General features: G+C 35.7%; 1 protein-coding gene across 1 annotated transcript; it reads left to right on the top strand.

The window, feature by feature from the left end:
• The first annotated feature begins 7,835 nt into the window (after window positions 1–7,835).
• LOC6040580 (histidine-rich glycoprotein) lies at window positions 7,836–15,450 on the top strand. Its single transcript, XM_038263683.1, has 2 exons — window positions 7,836–7,923; window positions 14,354–15,450. The coding sequence occupies exons 1-2, from the start codon at window positions 7,906–7,908 to the stop codon at window positions 14,945–14,947; spliced, it is 612 nt and encodes a 203-aa protein (XP_038119611.1). The 5' UTR covers window positions 7,836–7,905; the 3' UTR covers window positions 14,948–15,450.
• Window positions 15,451–17,257: the final 1,807 nt, after the last annotated feature.

Below are 17,257 nucleotides of genomic sequence, written 5' to 3'. Positions count from 1 at the left end.
TGGGGTAAGACGGCCAATGCTGTAAATTAACTTAATAACTTTGCTAAACCCAAACAACTACATGGTTGGTTTAACAGACTTCTCTGAACATCATAACTGGGTAATTCTCCGCCAACTCACACAGCAGTTGCCCCGACCCCTCTTCGATTTGCGTGAAACTTTGTCCTAAGGGGTAACTTTTGTCCCTGATCACGAATCCGAGGTCCGTTTTTTGATATCTCGTGACGGAGGGGCGGTACGACCCCTTCCATTTTTGAACATGTGAAAAAAGAGGTGTTTTTCAATAATTTGCAGCCTGAAACGGTGATGAGATAGAAATTTGGTGTCAAAGGGACTCCTATGTAAAATTAGACGCCCGATTTGATGGCGTACTCAGAATTCCGAATAAACGTATTTTTCATCGAAAAAAACACTAAAAAAGTTTTTAAAATTCTCCCATTTTCCGTTACTCGACTGTAAATTTTTTTGGAACATGTCATTTTATGGGAAATTTAATGTACTTTTCGAATCTACATTGTCCCAGAAGGGTCATTTTTTCATTTAGAACAACAATTTTCATTTTAAAATTTCGTGTTTTTTCAACTTAGCAGGGTTATTTTTTAGAGTGTAACAATGTTCTACAAAGTTGTAGAGCAGACAATTACAAAAATTTTGATATATAGACATAAGGGGTTTGCTTATAAACATCACGAGTTATCGTGATTTTACGAAAAAAAGTTTTGAAAAAGTTACTTTTTGCATTTCTCTTTATTTCGTCGTCCGTGTCTGTCGCGGGTGACCATGAATGGCCATGATCGATGACGACCAACTTTTTCAAAACTTTTTTTCGTAAAATCGCGATAACTCGTGATGTTTATAAGCAAATCCCTTATGTCTATATATCAAAATTTTTGTAATTGTCTGCTCTACAACTTTGCAGAACATTGTTATACTCTAAAAAATAACCCTGCAAAGTTAGAAAAAAACACGAAATTTTAAAATGAAAAATTTTGTTCTAAATGAAAAAATGACCCTTCTGGGACAATGTAGATTCGAAAAGTACATTAAATTTTCCATAAAATGACATGTTCCAAAATTTTTTACAGTCGAGTAACGGAAAATGGGAGAATTTTTAAAACTTTTTTAGTGTTTTTTCGATGAAAAATTCTATTTTGTTCTATTTTGGTTGAAAAAAATCAGGTTTCAAATGTGAAGAAAAATGCTGTTTAAAAAATTTCATATTTTGGCTCAGTGAATTTCATATTATTGCGACCAAATTTTATGAAAAACTATGAATTTTTACTACAAAACCAACACAATTTGATACAAAAAAATAGTTCTATTTTGGTTGAAAAAAAATCAGGTTTCAAATGTGAAGAAAAATGCTGTTTAAAAAATTTCATATTATGGCTCAGTGAATTTCATATTATTGCGACCACATTTTATGAAAAACTATGAATTTTTACTACAAAACAAACACAATTTGACACAAAAAAAAAGTTTGTGTATTTCGATTAGAATAAGTAAATCAAAATTATGTAAACAATATTAAATTAGCGATTTTTATGAAAAGTTTGATAGGATATCATACTATTCAATGAGTTTTGCTTTATCACAGTAAAGAATGTTGTCGAAACGGTAGTTAACAGCATTTTGATTAAAAATGGAACGATTTATTGAAAATGCTTTTCCTTTATCTTCAAATATGTCTTAATATTCAAAAACCATAAAAAATATAACCTATATCAAATAAAATCTTCAAATTACGGGTGGCCGTCTTACCCCCGGAGGAGGTGGCCGTCTTGCCCCCAAATAAATTATTTTTTTAAACATTTTTTGTAAACAGCTCATCGCATTTTTTGAACTTTTTCGAGGGACATAATCTAGGGAAAACTTCAATTTAACATGAAAAAATATTTGAAGACAGAAAAACATATTGTTATTTAACAAAAATGCCTAAGTTGTAATTCATGAAAATTACATCCAGTTTCAAGTTAAAGAAATATTTGTTTTGAGCAATTTTTATACTATTTCAAACAATATTCCTGGCAAAGGTGACTCCATATGCATTATTTAGCATGAGGAACAGTATTGCTGAACATTTTAGTAATATTCATTAGTATACTTATTAAAACAGTGGGGTGGCCGTCTTACCCCGCCTGGCCGTCTTACCCCCAACTCCCCTAGCTGCTTCCGACGAATCTCCGGGAAAATCATTTTCACGCGCCTCTTGTTTGAGCTGCTTGCCGCGTGGTGAGATGGAATCGACGCATATGGGTTCCACATTCATTATTTCCATTTTATTCGTTTTACCGTTGATTTGAGATATTTTATATTATTTTTGGATACATTAAGTTTCTACTCTTGCAAGAAATTTAATCGTCTTAAAAAAACCCAGAAAATTGGCCATCACAGTACTAGTTTGACTAGTTTAAAATAACAAATTTACTCCACGTGACGGTACTGATTATAATACTGTTTCATTGTGAAATTGGACCATTGAACGCCCCATAGACAGAGTTTCTGCTCGTAATGGCTTCGACTTAGTGAGCTTTTTCTCTCTCCATCTCAAAAGCCGCAGATGCATAAGATTGTGTTTGGCCAAAAATGGTAGACAAAAAAAAAGTTGAATTCGCGAAACACACAAAAAAAACTCCAAATCAAAATCAACGGTCCAAAACCCACAAAACAATGGGGAAACCCCCGCAGCTACCAGCTGAGTTCGATGCATTTTGCCTCCCCCCTGATGAGGCAGAGCTGAGCTGCAACATGCAGCGGGTGCGATTCATCGAGCTCGATTGACGAAGCTGTGCGCTATGGCTATTGAAGGCGCGGCGTTTGCAGCTGAAATTATTTTTAATGTTTCATCTTAGAATTATATTTTTAAAGTTTGGTAAAAATTAGGGAAGCAAGCTTTAAATTTTATATATAAATGTTTTCAAATGTACACCATTCTTGAAAAATTAAAATATTATTTCAAGTAAATAGATTTTGCAAAAGGTTGTTGATTTTTATTTTCCAAAAAAATTGTAACTGTCTAAAAATTGTTTCTCCAAATTTGCCTAAATTCTTCTTTTTTATAAGTTTATACATTTTGTATACATTTTTTCGACCGTGGAAGGGAAAATGAAGTTCTTGAAAATTAGTCAGGGGAATAGAACAAAAAAGGTTGAGAACAATTGGTGTGGTTTGTATGGAGGGTCGGAGAATGAAATGCCAAATAATTTAAATGCATACTTTAACAAAAAAAAAATAAGTAATTAGAATAGAAAATTTAATTTTTCAAATATATACTTAGAAATAAATAACCTCACCGTCGTCAGGGGTGACATTGGGTTTGGGAGGTGAGATTGGGTCGTACAAAAATGCTGAAATTTGTATGACCCAATCTCACCCCCAGATCCAATGTCACCCCTGATGACGGTAGCAAAACATTATTGTATCAATAATTAGAGACATTTAAACGTAATGGCTTAGGGGAGTGTGGGGTAATATGGACACCCTAAAAATTGCAAGGATTGATGGCACCAGAGGATATAAGAGATCATATTTGATAAAATAAATTTTGATAAAACTCAAGTTCTATCGCAAAAATTAAAAGGTTTTTTAATTATCTCCACATTTTTGTGGTTCTCAACTTTTTTCGACCAATTCCTACCTAAGAATATTGCCAAGACCTTAACTGCCCCTGATCGCATACATGTCCCATATGCATTTTCATCGTTTTTTTGTTATTGATGCAGTTTGGTTCAAAATCGTGTGCCCTTTCAGAAAAGCCTACAACATCCAGTTCTTTGTACTAGAAATCAAGAGGAAATCCAGTTTTTTCGCCAAAACTTAAGAGCAAGTCCACGAGCAAATCATACCCATCTCGCATCGACCTCACCAATCTGCCTGTAATATTCAGGGGTTGTTTGTACATATAAAACTAGCTTCTAGCCAAAATATGAGCATGAGCACTCTAGGTCAACAGGAAGTGGGGCAAATCGGGACACAAAGTTTGAAGGTTTAAAAACGTCAAAAATCTTAAAAAGGCTGTAACTTAGGCAAAATTCAATTTAATTTCAAAATTCAAAATGCATCTGAAAGGGCTTAAAAATGCAAAAAAATGCAGAGAGAAGCATCCCACTTGGTAAATCTTTAGGGAGTTGTTGGCATTTTAGTGAAAAAATAGCATAATTTTCAAACTCACATAAAAAAGTGTTCCATCCAGATATCAACTCGGTTCGACCTGCAGCTTGTAGGGGACATGTGGGACTACCATCTGAGACTGAGAAAGCTTTGGGTAAGGCAGTTTAACAAACTAAATGGACACATTTACCTTTAATGAATTTTTTGCTTCATCATATTCGTGTTCCTGGAACAATTTCACAATAGAAACATGGACAAAAATGTTTATTTTTATCCATTTTAACCCATTAAAAATGAAAGTTAAAAAAATCTTCGATTCACATTTATTGAAAATCAAGTTCGTTTCCAAGGATACTAGATGACACCAGAAAAAAAGCATCTTCTTAATTGTTTTTTTTTTAAATAGCAAAAATAGCATAAATAGGCTCTTTGGTCCAGACACCGTCAAAACGGTATTTGACGGCTAGATTTTTGAAACTTCAAACTATTTTTCTAACACCAAATTATTTTTTCTTATTTTTTCAAACTTATCATCTTTCATTTGCGCCCAAGACAGCTAAATAAAGTTATGATTTTTGGAATAAGTGGTTTTTGTGAAAATCGACGAAAATTGCAATTTTTTGAACCACCGTAACACAAATCGAGGCACTTTTATTTTGTTTCTTTAACTTTCATATGGAACTGCAGAATAATCATTTATAAATTTTTATTTTGTGCTGAATATATCTTAGACATTTTCAAAGAAGAACAGAAGGAAAAAAAAATATCGGCATCGAAATACGTTCAAAACTAAAGATTTTCTATTGCATCCTCATTACCCCCCTCCCCCCAAAATTACCAAATTTCACACAGGGGAATTCCTCACCTGTTGAGAAACACTGGTTTAAATAAAGATTTTCTGATAGAATTATATTTCAGTAGGAAGATATGAAATTGTTCAGAATAGTATAAATGAGGGTCCTAAAATGAAGCTTAGATCGGGTAAGAAGGGGATTATTATGCAACTTGCATGCACTTTGGAAATTCTTTCTGGAGTTTGTTGGGGGGACTATTCTGAGTCAGAAAAATCAACTTCCAAAATATTCTGTCGGTGAAAACTGATTTTATCTCGATTTGAAGTTAAAAAACCTAATATATCACCTAAAAACTCAAATATACGTCTAAAAACTCGGTCTGTCTCTGGAAAATGGTGTACATTTTCATCTAGATATCAATTTTTTGTTCACAAAATATATTCCTGACATAGTACACCTTAAATCGATCCATTACTTGAGTCCCAGCGTCATCAGGAGGTGTAAAATAATGTTATTTCTAAAAAAATATTTTCAATTTGCTCTGGTAAATAAAGTGTCATGTCTGAATTCAAAAACTAATGTTGTAGCATTGTTGCAAACGAAATGAAGAACAATTTTGCAGAAAAAAGTATGACATTTTATCCATTTACAGTAAAGTTATGTCTATTTTAGTGGGAAAATTTCTGCCAATTTTCAAAATTCTTCGATATTTAACTCATTTCTGTTAGTTACATTTTGGTGGGCGTTCAAGGGCTGGTTAAGGTGGGCATACTAAGCTCAAATCCCATATATGAGCTTGATTGAACTTAACAGGAGCTGGCGTTTTGCATTTGAATTTTTAATGAGATTTAACCCGTAGAAATCACTTTTTTTTCAAAAATGTAGATTTTTTAGTAACTTTGGCCACTGAAGCGTTTATTTTCAACATCATTGGCGTGTAGGACAGATCCTTGCGGAGGTGTACTATGTCAGGAATATATTTTGTGAACAAAAAATTGATATCTAGATGAAAATGTACACCTTTGTCCACAGATAGACCGAGTTTTTAGACGTATTTTTGAGTTTTTAGGTGATAAATTAGGTTTTTTAACTTCAAATCGAGATAAAATCAGTTTTCACCGACAGAATATTTTGGAAGTTGATTTTTCTGACTCAGAATAGTCCCCCCAACAACCTCCAGAAAGAATATCAGAGGTTCATGCAAGTTGCATAATAATCCCCTTCTTACTCACCGTGTAGATTGTTGATATTACTGTTTACAACGATAAAGCTTATTTTTCTGAGTGTGGTGGTCGTGACAAAGACTTTAAAAGGATTTTTACAACAATTTTGAAAAATTAACCTTGCGTTCCTTCTTGACAGAAAAGCTCCTACAGACATATTTTTTGCATTAAAATGAAAAAAAAAGTTATCATAATGGTTTTTAATCGTGTTTTTTACCGTTGTACATAAAAATTGACATAGGGCTTTAGTACCCAATTAAATGAATCATTCTGAAATAATTTACACATTTGATTCTGGATTAGGCACCAGCATAATTTTGGGTATCGAAAGTATGGTTTTGATTTATCTAAACCAATCTCTATTAAAACTTAATAATATGCATTTATAGGAACTAATCAACCTGAAATATTAATTCAAACCAGCATTTCTTTAATTAAGTAAATAAAAACAATCAATATTAGTAAATAAAACCAATCAATATTAAAGACCATTTCAAGTCTGAATTTTTCAAAAAATATTTTTTTAGGTTATGATGGGAAAATGATTCTTACGAAAATACGAAAATTAAAGGCTATTTTTGGAAATTTTCATTTTTGGGTCTTATATGACCCATCAGGCCTGAATGGGTTAATGTGCAGTAATCAACCTTTCGAATATTGGAATAAATTTATCTGAATAAAGAAAATAATGAAGTTCTCATAGCTTCCATTTCTTTTTGAGTGTTTAAACATTTTAATTCCCTATAAATCTATTTAAAAACAGGACCAAAGTTTCTTTTTTTGCCAAAACTTGTACCAAAACTATAATTGGTCAAACAGGCTTATACAAAAATAAAAAAAAAACAGTGTAAAGTTTCTTAAGGAAGAAAAAACGTAGCGAAAATATATGTTTGTAAATATATTAATTAATAAATTTAGTGGTGCTTATGCTGATAACATTGAAATACGCAAAATAAGTAATAAGTAAAATAAGTAAACAAATCTGTATTTTTTGTCTTGATATTAAAAGCTTAAAAAACTAAATTTTTCGTTGGGTGATTTGTTTCAAACCTTAAAAAAAAGATAGGTGCTGAAATCATTAGTAAGCTGATATTTATGAATGTAATTTAAATTAGGAACCGTCCATTGCGGTGAATTGAAAATAAAATCTGAATCGGGACAGGTAATCGATGGAATAATCTGGTTGTTCTTTGTCCCGATTCTCCCCATATGTGCCGATTCGCCCCAGATTGCGATTCCTCTTTAATCCAACAGTTGCCGCAAATCATAAATTTAACTACTATTTATTCCGATTTATACTCATTCAAACACGCCGCCGCTGCTCTGGCAGAACTAATGAAAGCCAAAGCAAAAAAAGTTAATAGTGTAATCTGTTTATATCACGACCATAATTTTTTCATTACTACTTATCATACTTTTCTCCACAGACACACACACACCCGTGCCGTGTACGCGTTTGATTTTTCGCACTCCAAGCTGCGTTTTTCTCTCCCTCCGAGTTTGTCCTCCAGCTCGCGGTACCACAGATTTGGGACTTTTCTTATGCCTCTCTTTCTGCTCTTTTGTTTGTTCATTTACACTATGGTTCCCAATTTCGCCACCACGCGGCGCTCATTACACTCTCTGGGAGCTTCCCCGCTTTTTCGGGGGCTAGGAAAAATTGCGGCCTTATAAAAATAGTTGTTTGCCGCCGAGTAAGGCACAGTCGTGAGTTTTCCATCGATACAGAAACAATAGTCAGCTACTTGGAATAGTCCGGGGCAAACACTTACCGTAAAATGGCGTTCTTGTTCAAAGTAAGTGTGTGCGTTTGTGGAGGTTGACAAGCGGCGAAGGAGCGCCTAAAATTGAGCAGTGAAAATAGACTTTGGGGCAAACCGCCCTTCTGTGAGTGAACGCCGAAAAAGTTACTGTGGGAAAATGGACTGATTGTTGGGTCAGAATTGTGCGAAAAATTGCAGGAGAAAAGTGAAAAAAGATAATTGCGAAGGAGCAGTTACCGTCGTTCAACGGTTGTGCAACAATTATGGCAAAGGGAAAATTGTCTTGTGACCGCAACACGTGGTAGTTGCGCTCCGGTTTGTGCGTCGTAAAACATGTGTAACCACGTGTAATTACGATTTGCTTGGTGGCTCTTTTTACTCTCGCTCACTGTTTACTAATAATCGTTTTGTTTGCATCTGGCTGAGTTTTGCGGGAAAGTGTTTTTCATAGTGCATTGTAGGCGATGCATCAACCGTGCAAATTGCTGTAGTTTATTATGATAGTGACAAATCGAAAGTGCATAACAGAAATGCAAAATGAAGAACTTAGCCTTTAATAAATATGGTTACAGACATTTTAGTATCCTCAAATCTACGGACAATATCGATATATTTTTTTTATTCATCCCGTAAAGTACTGCTTAAAAAATAGTTTACAATAAAATTTGACTATTTTTACAATCGATTTTTTGCAGGATTGGGTCCGTATGTTTGAAAATTTTGTAATAAGAAGACAACAAATTGTTTGGTTGCTGTGCACCCTTAAAAGATATTAATTTTGCTACTACTGAATTTTCCTCGCGCTTGGTATTCAAAGATTTCAAAGATTCTATTAAGGGTGCATACACAGCAATCAAAAAGTCCAACAATGGCAAATTTACGGACTCCATCCTGCAACAATCTGATCGGAAATATAGTCAATCTTTGTGTTAAAAAATGTTGGAGATTGTACTTTCACGAATATCAAATAATAATCATTTGGGTGACCTAGCTCTGGTTGATGTGCACCGTTAAGGTGCACCTAATAATTTTTAATATCATCTAATAACTTACATACAGTACAAATCAAGTATACAGCTGGATATACTATACTTTACAAATTATTTTTATCATAAATTTCCACATTCTAGGGGAAATTCTCGTATGTTTGGCAGGTTAAGCACTCGCTCCTAACTCCATCCAATTTGCTGATTTTCACTATTTAAACAACTAATTTTGCAAAACTTTTGATAGAAACTTGCTTGCTCACTTCTTATTGGGCTATTTATCACTCGATTTTAGTTGAACACGCTTTTAATAAGCTTTCATTGAATGTCAAAGTTCTGACCTGCCAACATTAGAGGCACGCTGGAATTAGATCCTGTTCCCCTAGTAGTTTTTCATGTTTCGGGCAGGTAGGAATAACGAAACGGAGGGCAATTGCCGTTCAAGAGCCAAACGACATGCGACACCTAGTGTTGAGTAGCAGAACAGAACGAAGAATGTCGATTGAAATTTCCGCCCTTTGAGGTTATGTATGCGAATTCTGTTTTGTTAAATTCCAGCGTTCAAAACAACTTTTGAGCAAAAATTCGAGCTGATACTTTGTTTACTTTTGATGCTATATCATTTTAAACAATATTATTTTTTCAAAATTATTTTATTTCAAATATTTTTTTTATTGCGTTAATTTATAGAGGGCAAAGAGTTAACAATCGTACTACTTGAATTTTTTCTCAAAAGTTGTTCTATGAGCTGTAAATTCAATTTTAAGTTTGCATTCCTATGTAACCGAACAGCGAAAATCTGAATCGTCATTCTTCTATGCTTTGCGCCATCTGTCGGAATTTTTGAGCTTTTGATCGCGAATAACAAGTCCTGTTTAAACATTTAATTTTGTTATCAGAAACTCATGATCATCAGTAATGAGAAGAAAGGTAATAACATCCCCAACACTTCAGTTTGATATTGAACAGATCTTAAGAGATTGTAAGACAATAACAAATCAAAGTATGGAATATGCAAAATTATCCAATCATTGATCGCATTATTCATTGTAAAACACAAATTTGTTATTATTTTTCATTTTATTTTATATGACCTATGGGAAAATTTCAACCTACTTTGTTAAGGACATTAATTTAGCCATGAAATATGGTCTTTGTATCAAAACTTTTTAAAAAGTGAAAATTCGAAAGTTGATTCTAATCTAATCTAATCTAACACAAACGCAGCCAGTCCGATGAAAGCATGCTGGAAAGTCTTGTGATTAGATTACGCCCTAAGCACTTTTCTTGCCAATATTAATTAATTGTAATTGTAATTGATTGTTTATTTGTGACGAGAGCCTGTTAGTTTACAACTTTATATCAGGTTAAGGAGTTATTGCAGTACATCCGAGAACACCCGAAAATGAATTGCAAAAATTAAAGCGGCCAGCCCTACTGTGTTGTGTTTACCGCAAAGAGGATCACATTTCACAGAATCTACAGGGGAGGAAGGATGCGTGGTAGCTGCCTGACGTATGGCGTCGCGGTGGTCATCAAACTTTCATAGCATGCTAAGGAAAATTTGATGCTTTTTGATGGAAAACCGTTGATTCCGGAGACCTCGGATTGTTTGCCGATGCGCCAGGTCTAGGGACAACGAATCCATATGCTCTCTTCGGGAAAAATGTTCTCCAGATCATTCCCCTTAGGCCTGACCATACCAGAAGTTTGCGCGTGATTTTCCCAGACCTGTAGGAGCGTTTGAACAAAAAGTTCCGATTTCCCATAGTAATTCCCATGTAAACTTTAACCCTGATGAGCGCAGCCAGTTTACAACCAAATGGGCTGATATTTGGCATGAAAGTCCCTATGGGCATGCCCTACAAGGGGAACCATACTAAAACTTGATCCGAGAACTTTTTGAAAAACGTACCCACCCTAGTGGACATACCGTACCAAACGCTCCGAAATAGTTGTGGTTGGGTGTGTAAGTGTAAATTTAGCAAATAATTATATTTAAATGGGGGTTCGTGGAAATGGAGAAATGGGGATTGGGAAAATGGAAGATGGAGAAGGGGTAGGAAAGATATTTCATTTAATCAATAGTATATGATTTATATTGGTATGGTATGTTTCTAAAAAAATCACAAAAAAAATATGCAAAGATCTCACCAAAATCTGGATATTTTAAATAAGCAGCTACAATCTTCATTTTCCTGCAACCGGAATTGGATACAGCCTGACGGCGTGACGATCGTCACCTCCTCTAGGTTCTTGATAGTATTCGGTCGACGAACCAAATCGAATAGAATCTGCTTCCATTTAGGGGCTGTTTAAGTGAAGGGAAAGGCTCCGCAGGTTGCAAACAGCTGCTGGCTTTGCCGGAAGGGAATCTTCACCGTTCCGCCATACGAAAAAGTTCACGGAGAGCTTCACTTTTGTCTTCAGCCACATAAAAATTCACTTGCAGAATAAAGTCATCCGAAGAACAAATCCGAATCCGTCGTGGAATTTTGTAAAAATTGGCCAACAGATGCTAGAAATAACTTGAAAAAAAAAATGGAGAAAACGTCAAATTTACGACACCCAAAAGTGAAAATTCGAAAGTTGATTCTATTATTATTTATATACCCCCCTAATGAAATCAACAATTTGCTCAAAAATTTTCTAGGTGTTTATAACTCAATTTGTTATTATTTTTTATTTTGTTTTATATGATCAGAACTGTGGGAAAATTTTGACCTATTCTGCCAAGAACATTATTTTGGTCATGTGGTCTTTTTACAAAAAACATTTTTAGAAAGTGAAAAATTTGAAAGCTGATTGTTTTTAAATTATTGATATATCCCCCTAAGGAAAGCAACTATTTCTTCGAAAATTTTCTAAAGGTCCATATCACAATTTGTTATTATGTTTGCTAAATATGGCACAAAACTATGGGAAAATGTGGTCTTTTCACCAAAACTTTTTTAAAAGTGAAAAAAAATTAAGTTAATTCTATTCATTATTGATGTTGGAATATTGTTGATTATTGGTATATCAGTAATTAACAGAGTTTGATCCAAAATGATGTGTATCATTTTATTCAGCACTTGAAAATACGTAATATTAAGTTGCAAAAGTGCAAGAATATTTCAATGTTATAATTAATAAATCAATATCCAAATCTGTTTTGCCTTCCTCACTGAGGTAAGGCTATAATCCTGCTCTAAAATTGAACTTTTTATTAAAAGCTCGAAAACCCACCTTGATGTATACATATCGACTCAGAATCGAAAACTGAACAAATGTCTGTGTGTATGTGTGTGTGTATGTGTGTGTGTATGTGTGTGGGTATGTGTGTGGGTGTGTGTGTGTGTATGTGTGTGTGTATGTGACCAATAATGTCACTCAGTTTTCTCAGCACTGGCTGAACCGATTTTGACCAAACCAGTCGCATTCGACTTGGTTTAGGGTCCCATACGGTGCTATTGAATTGTTTGAAGTTTCGATAAGTAGTTCAAAAGTTATGTATAAAAATGTGTTTTCGCATATTTTCGGAAGATGAATAAATGGCAGTAAACTGAACCAAACATCATCATGTTATACATCGTTATTTAGGTAATTGAAAGACCTTTCCAACGAGTCCACAACATTGAAGATCTGGCAACCCTGCCTCGAGTTATAACCACTTAAGTGATATTTATGTACTTTTTTGTAGCCGGATCTCATTTAAATGTATGTAAACAATGTCCGGATCCATCATCCGACCCATCGTTGGTTAGGTAATCAAAAGACCTTTCCAACTAATCTACAACATTGAAGATCTGGCAACCCTGTCTCGAGTTATAACCACTTAAGTGATATTTATGTACTTTTTTGTAGCCGGATCTCATTTAAATGTATGTAAACAATGTCCGTATCCATCATCCGACCCATCGTTGATTAGGTAATCGAGAGACCTTTCCAACGAGTCCACAACATTGAAGATCTGGCAACCCTGTCTCGAGTTCTGACCACTTAAGTGATATTTATGTACTTTTTAGAAGCCGGATCTCACTTAAATGTATGTAAACAATGTCCGGATCCATCATCCGACCCATCGTTGGTTAGGTAATCGATAGACCTTTCCAACGAGTCTTGAACATTGAAGATCTGGCAACCCTGTCTCGAGTTCTGACCACTTAAGTGATATTTATGTACTTTTTTGTAGCCGGATCTCATTTAAATGTATGTAAACAATGTCCGTATCCATCATCCGACCAATCGTTGGTTAGGTAATCGAAAGACCTTTCCAACGAGTCCACAACATTGAAGATCTGGCAACCCTGTCTCGAGTTATGACCACTTAAGTGATATATATGTACTTTTTTGTAGCCGGATCTCACTTAAATGTATGTAAACAATATCCGGATCCATCATCCGACCCATCGTTGGTTAGGTAATTAAAAGACCTTTCCAACGAGTCCTAAACATTGAAGATCTGGCAACCCTGTCTCGAGTTCTGACCACTTAAGTTATATTTATGTACTTTTTTTGTAGCCGGATCTCACTTAAATGTATGTAAACAATGTCCGGATCCATCATCCGACCCATCGTTGATTAGGTAATCGAGATACCTTTCCAACGAGTCCACAACATTGAAGATCTGGCAACCCTGCCTCGAGTTCTGACCACTTATGAGCCCTTGAGTGATATGTGTGTTTTTTTGGATCAAATTTGTGTCCAAATCCATCATATTACATATCACCCATTGTTGGAAAAGAGTGAGGAAGGCACCAACCACATAAGTGGATTAAGTTAGTTTTTTACTAGAATGAGTTATTTTTCGAATAGATCTTTGTTATTATTTTGTGTTATTATAACATTAGCTGTGGGTGTTTTAATTATATGTTCTGACCTCCTGACAATAACAGAACTGGAACTTTTCTAGTTATATCCACCTGCTCTGGAGAATAAAGATATACCAAGATTTGTGCCAGATTTTGACAGATTTAGACAGATTTTTAATTTTCTGAAAAATTATGAGCATCTTTCTGATTCAAATGAACGAGTTTAATTGAAAATAGGTAAATTTATCATTTTTTTATTGTGAGAAAAATGCAAATTATTTTTTTAAGCTGAAAACTAATTAAACTTTCAGAACTATACAAGCTTTTGAATCAATTTATATCCTCCATATTTATATTTGTAAGATTTTCGACTGCTAGATTTCCCCAGAATTTTTTTTTGGTACTAGGCCAGATTTTTGCAATTTTGCCTGGAAACCCTGCACTGAAATAAAAAAAAATAGTACCAAATTCCTTTACTCTAGGAATTTTGCCTCTTTTCCTTATTTAGTAAACGGGTTTTTTGGATTACTTAATAAGGAAAGGAGCCAAAATTCCTAGAATTTAGGAATTTGGTACTTTTATTTTTTTTAGTGTGGTCACCACGTGTTTTATGGAACATGCATTTGTGTTCTGAATTTCTAAAAAGAATCGATCTAAAAAAACAAAATTTTGTCACCATTCTAGACCATCACCTGCGTTGCTCTGCTGGCACTGGCTGCCGGTCAGTACGAGGAGGAGGATCATCATCAGCATCACCACCACCCGCACCATGCCGTGGGATTCTCGTACGCCAAGTTCAGCGGTCCGGTCAGTGGTCCCGCGCACGAAATCCACGTCGAGGACAAGCACGGCCACGGCCACTCGATCGATTACGTCGCCAAGCCGGACTACCAGTTCGAGTACGGAGTCGAGGATCCCAAGAGCAAGGTGTCGCAGAGCCGCAAGGAACATCGCCACGAGGACGAACTGCACGGCGAGTACAGCGTTCAGCAGCCCGATGGAAAGCTGCGAACGGTCAAGTACTCGGCCAACAAGCACACCGGATTCCACGCTGAAGTGTTGATCGATGGAAAACCACTGCACGAGGAAGAGCTGGCCAAGCTGGCCCAACATGCCCAGGAACAGCAACAGCACATCCAGCAGCAGCAGCACCACCAGCACCATCAATACCATGAGGAAACGCCCTCGTCGTACGGTGGCCACGAAGAGCAGACCCACGAGGGCGAAACGGCCTCGTCGTACGGCAGCGAAGAGGGAGGCGAAGAGTACTACCACTAGGTCGAACTACCCAGATCCGGAGATTCAAGTTACCAACACCCACTGTTTTAACCGTATACTTTTTAAGATGTACATATAAGTCTAACCCTTTCCTCGCCCAAGACGCAATACTCTGCATGTAGTTTGTAAGGACCCCTCTTTCAACGTCTAGTCGAGACTTTTAACCAAAACGCAGCGCGCGACGAAGGAACTAACCGAATTCAACTCATCTTTCATCATCTAACAATCCAAATCGTTTCACTCAGTCTTAGACAAAAAAAAAACTCAATAGTAAGATTATCACCCCATAACTCCAAGAGAAGCTCATTCCATAATGTGATACATAAACAAAATCATGTTTTAACCAAAAACCCCAACAGTATCGAGGCCGCATGGACAAAGGTGCTCAGTCGTTTCCCTTCTTAGCTGTAGTGCGCTCTAGGGTAGTGTGTATAGGTGCTGTGGAAACGAGGAGAACAGAAAAATAAGCCCAACGATACGGAAAACTTACAAAAAAAAAAAAATACATTTGTTAACTAGTTTGTTACGAATTTTAAACGCGTATAGATTGTATGAAAATACAAGCACAAGTGCTTAATGTAAAGAATAAAGGAATCAAACAATTTTAAATATTATTTTCATTCGAAACCTGCACAAATATGCGAATTTGTGTGACCTCCGGCGTTGCAAAGACCTTGTAGATAAAAGTTTGGTTCAGCGCAATGATGAGGTGGAATCCTTGTGTTTGGAACCTGAAATTGTCAAAGTGTAATATCCCAGTCAGTTTTCGACTTTGCCAATGATTATATTGACAGATCAGGTGAAAGATGACAAGACAAATTGAAAATTTGGGAAATCTGAAGTGATACCCGCTGGCTCGATTATTTAGACAATAATAAGTAACTGTGCCACTTTAAATCAAATCGGTTAAGGTTAAGGGGTTACATACATGTAGAAAATCACAAAATTTCATATTACAGAAAATTCACTAAATTTACTAAAAAGATAGTTTTCAATCACTCCTGAAACTTTCACGAAAATATTTAATAACTGAACTAAGTTAGAGACGATTTAAGTATTAAGTATTTTGATATTTGAAAATACTAGGCCAATAACATTTTACGTTATTTATAACAAGATTTGTTATTCGTCGTTATGATTTTTTTGTTATTGGAATGTTATTGTAATAACAGACTAATAACATTTTTAGTTATCCCTCGAACAAATCTTTGTTATTATTTTTTGTTATTTTAACAACTAATCCGATCATCCCAATAACAGTTGGAGTTATTCTTCCATAACAAAAAATGTTATTCCAAAGTTATTTTGGCTTTCAACCAATACCATACCAATAACAAATTTTGTTATAATAACATAAACCGTTATTAAACCATTATGCATAAATGGATTTTTCAGGAAGATTCCATAAAACTTTTTGTTATTTTAACAGAATTTGTTATTGAAATGGCATGAATTTTGTTATTACCGTCTGCCCGGGATGCATCTACTTCTCATCCAAGTATGTAATGAATATCAGGTATATTTTTTGGTTTTGTAGGGCAAGGCGTAGTAAGGCAATGGTTTTTCGATGGCTCCCGAGCTACGATTCTATAGAGAGAATTTAAATAAAACAAACTCGTAACCGAGCCCTCCCAGCTACGATGCGGCCACTCCAAGTCTTGTGGTCAGAATATTCCGGAGGCTCTCAGTCAATCCAGCTGGCCTGCCTCCGATTGAGCTGCTCCTTGCTCCAGGCCATCTGCTTTTTGGCCTACTTTTATGAAAAATAACCGAGATGGGATTATCACCCATCCAGCGGAGAGGACCATTTCAATGGAGGATTTGGACGGCAGCCTGGAAATCCTTGGTAAACCAAACGGTTCCGGTCGAGAACCATCGAAAAAGAAAGTCTTTATTAAGAGTCTTGATTCAAGACCCATGAAAAATCACGAAAGAGTCATTTCTTTAAAAAAACAAATAAGTATTGAGTTGCATACCACTTCCCAAACACGGACGGGAACTTCAAGTACTGTGCAAAACGATAACGCAACATTGGCTAAACATTTAGCATGGACATCGCAGATAGAACTTGGACAAGGTCCTGTGTCTAATCACACCCCACGGCCTTTTGCAAGCCAACGGCGGAACTGCGGTTACTGGTTTTCGTTAGATTTTTCAACTCGGCCTAGACGGCTGGAATATCGTCAGCAACAGGAACGGCCGGGATGCCGCCATCCTAGAACACTAAAAGAGCCACCGGCACGTGCTATTGCGATGGGGACGCTTTGTAAAACGTATGTGTCCACTTCATCCGCTGATACCAGTTGGAAT

Source organism: Culex quinquefasciatus, chromosome 3 (genome assembly GCF_015732765.1).
Source record: "Culex quinquefasciatus strain JHB chromosome 3, VPISU_Cqui_1.0_pri_paternal, whole genome shotgun sequence".
Classification (NCBI taxonomy): domain Eukaryota; kingdom Metazoa; phylum Arthropoda; class Insecta; order Diptera; family Culicidae; genus Culex; species Culex quinquefasciatus.
Note: the sequence above shows the minus strand (reverse complement) of the source record. Positions and strands in the feature narration are given on the sequence as shown.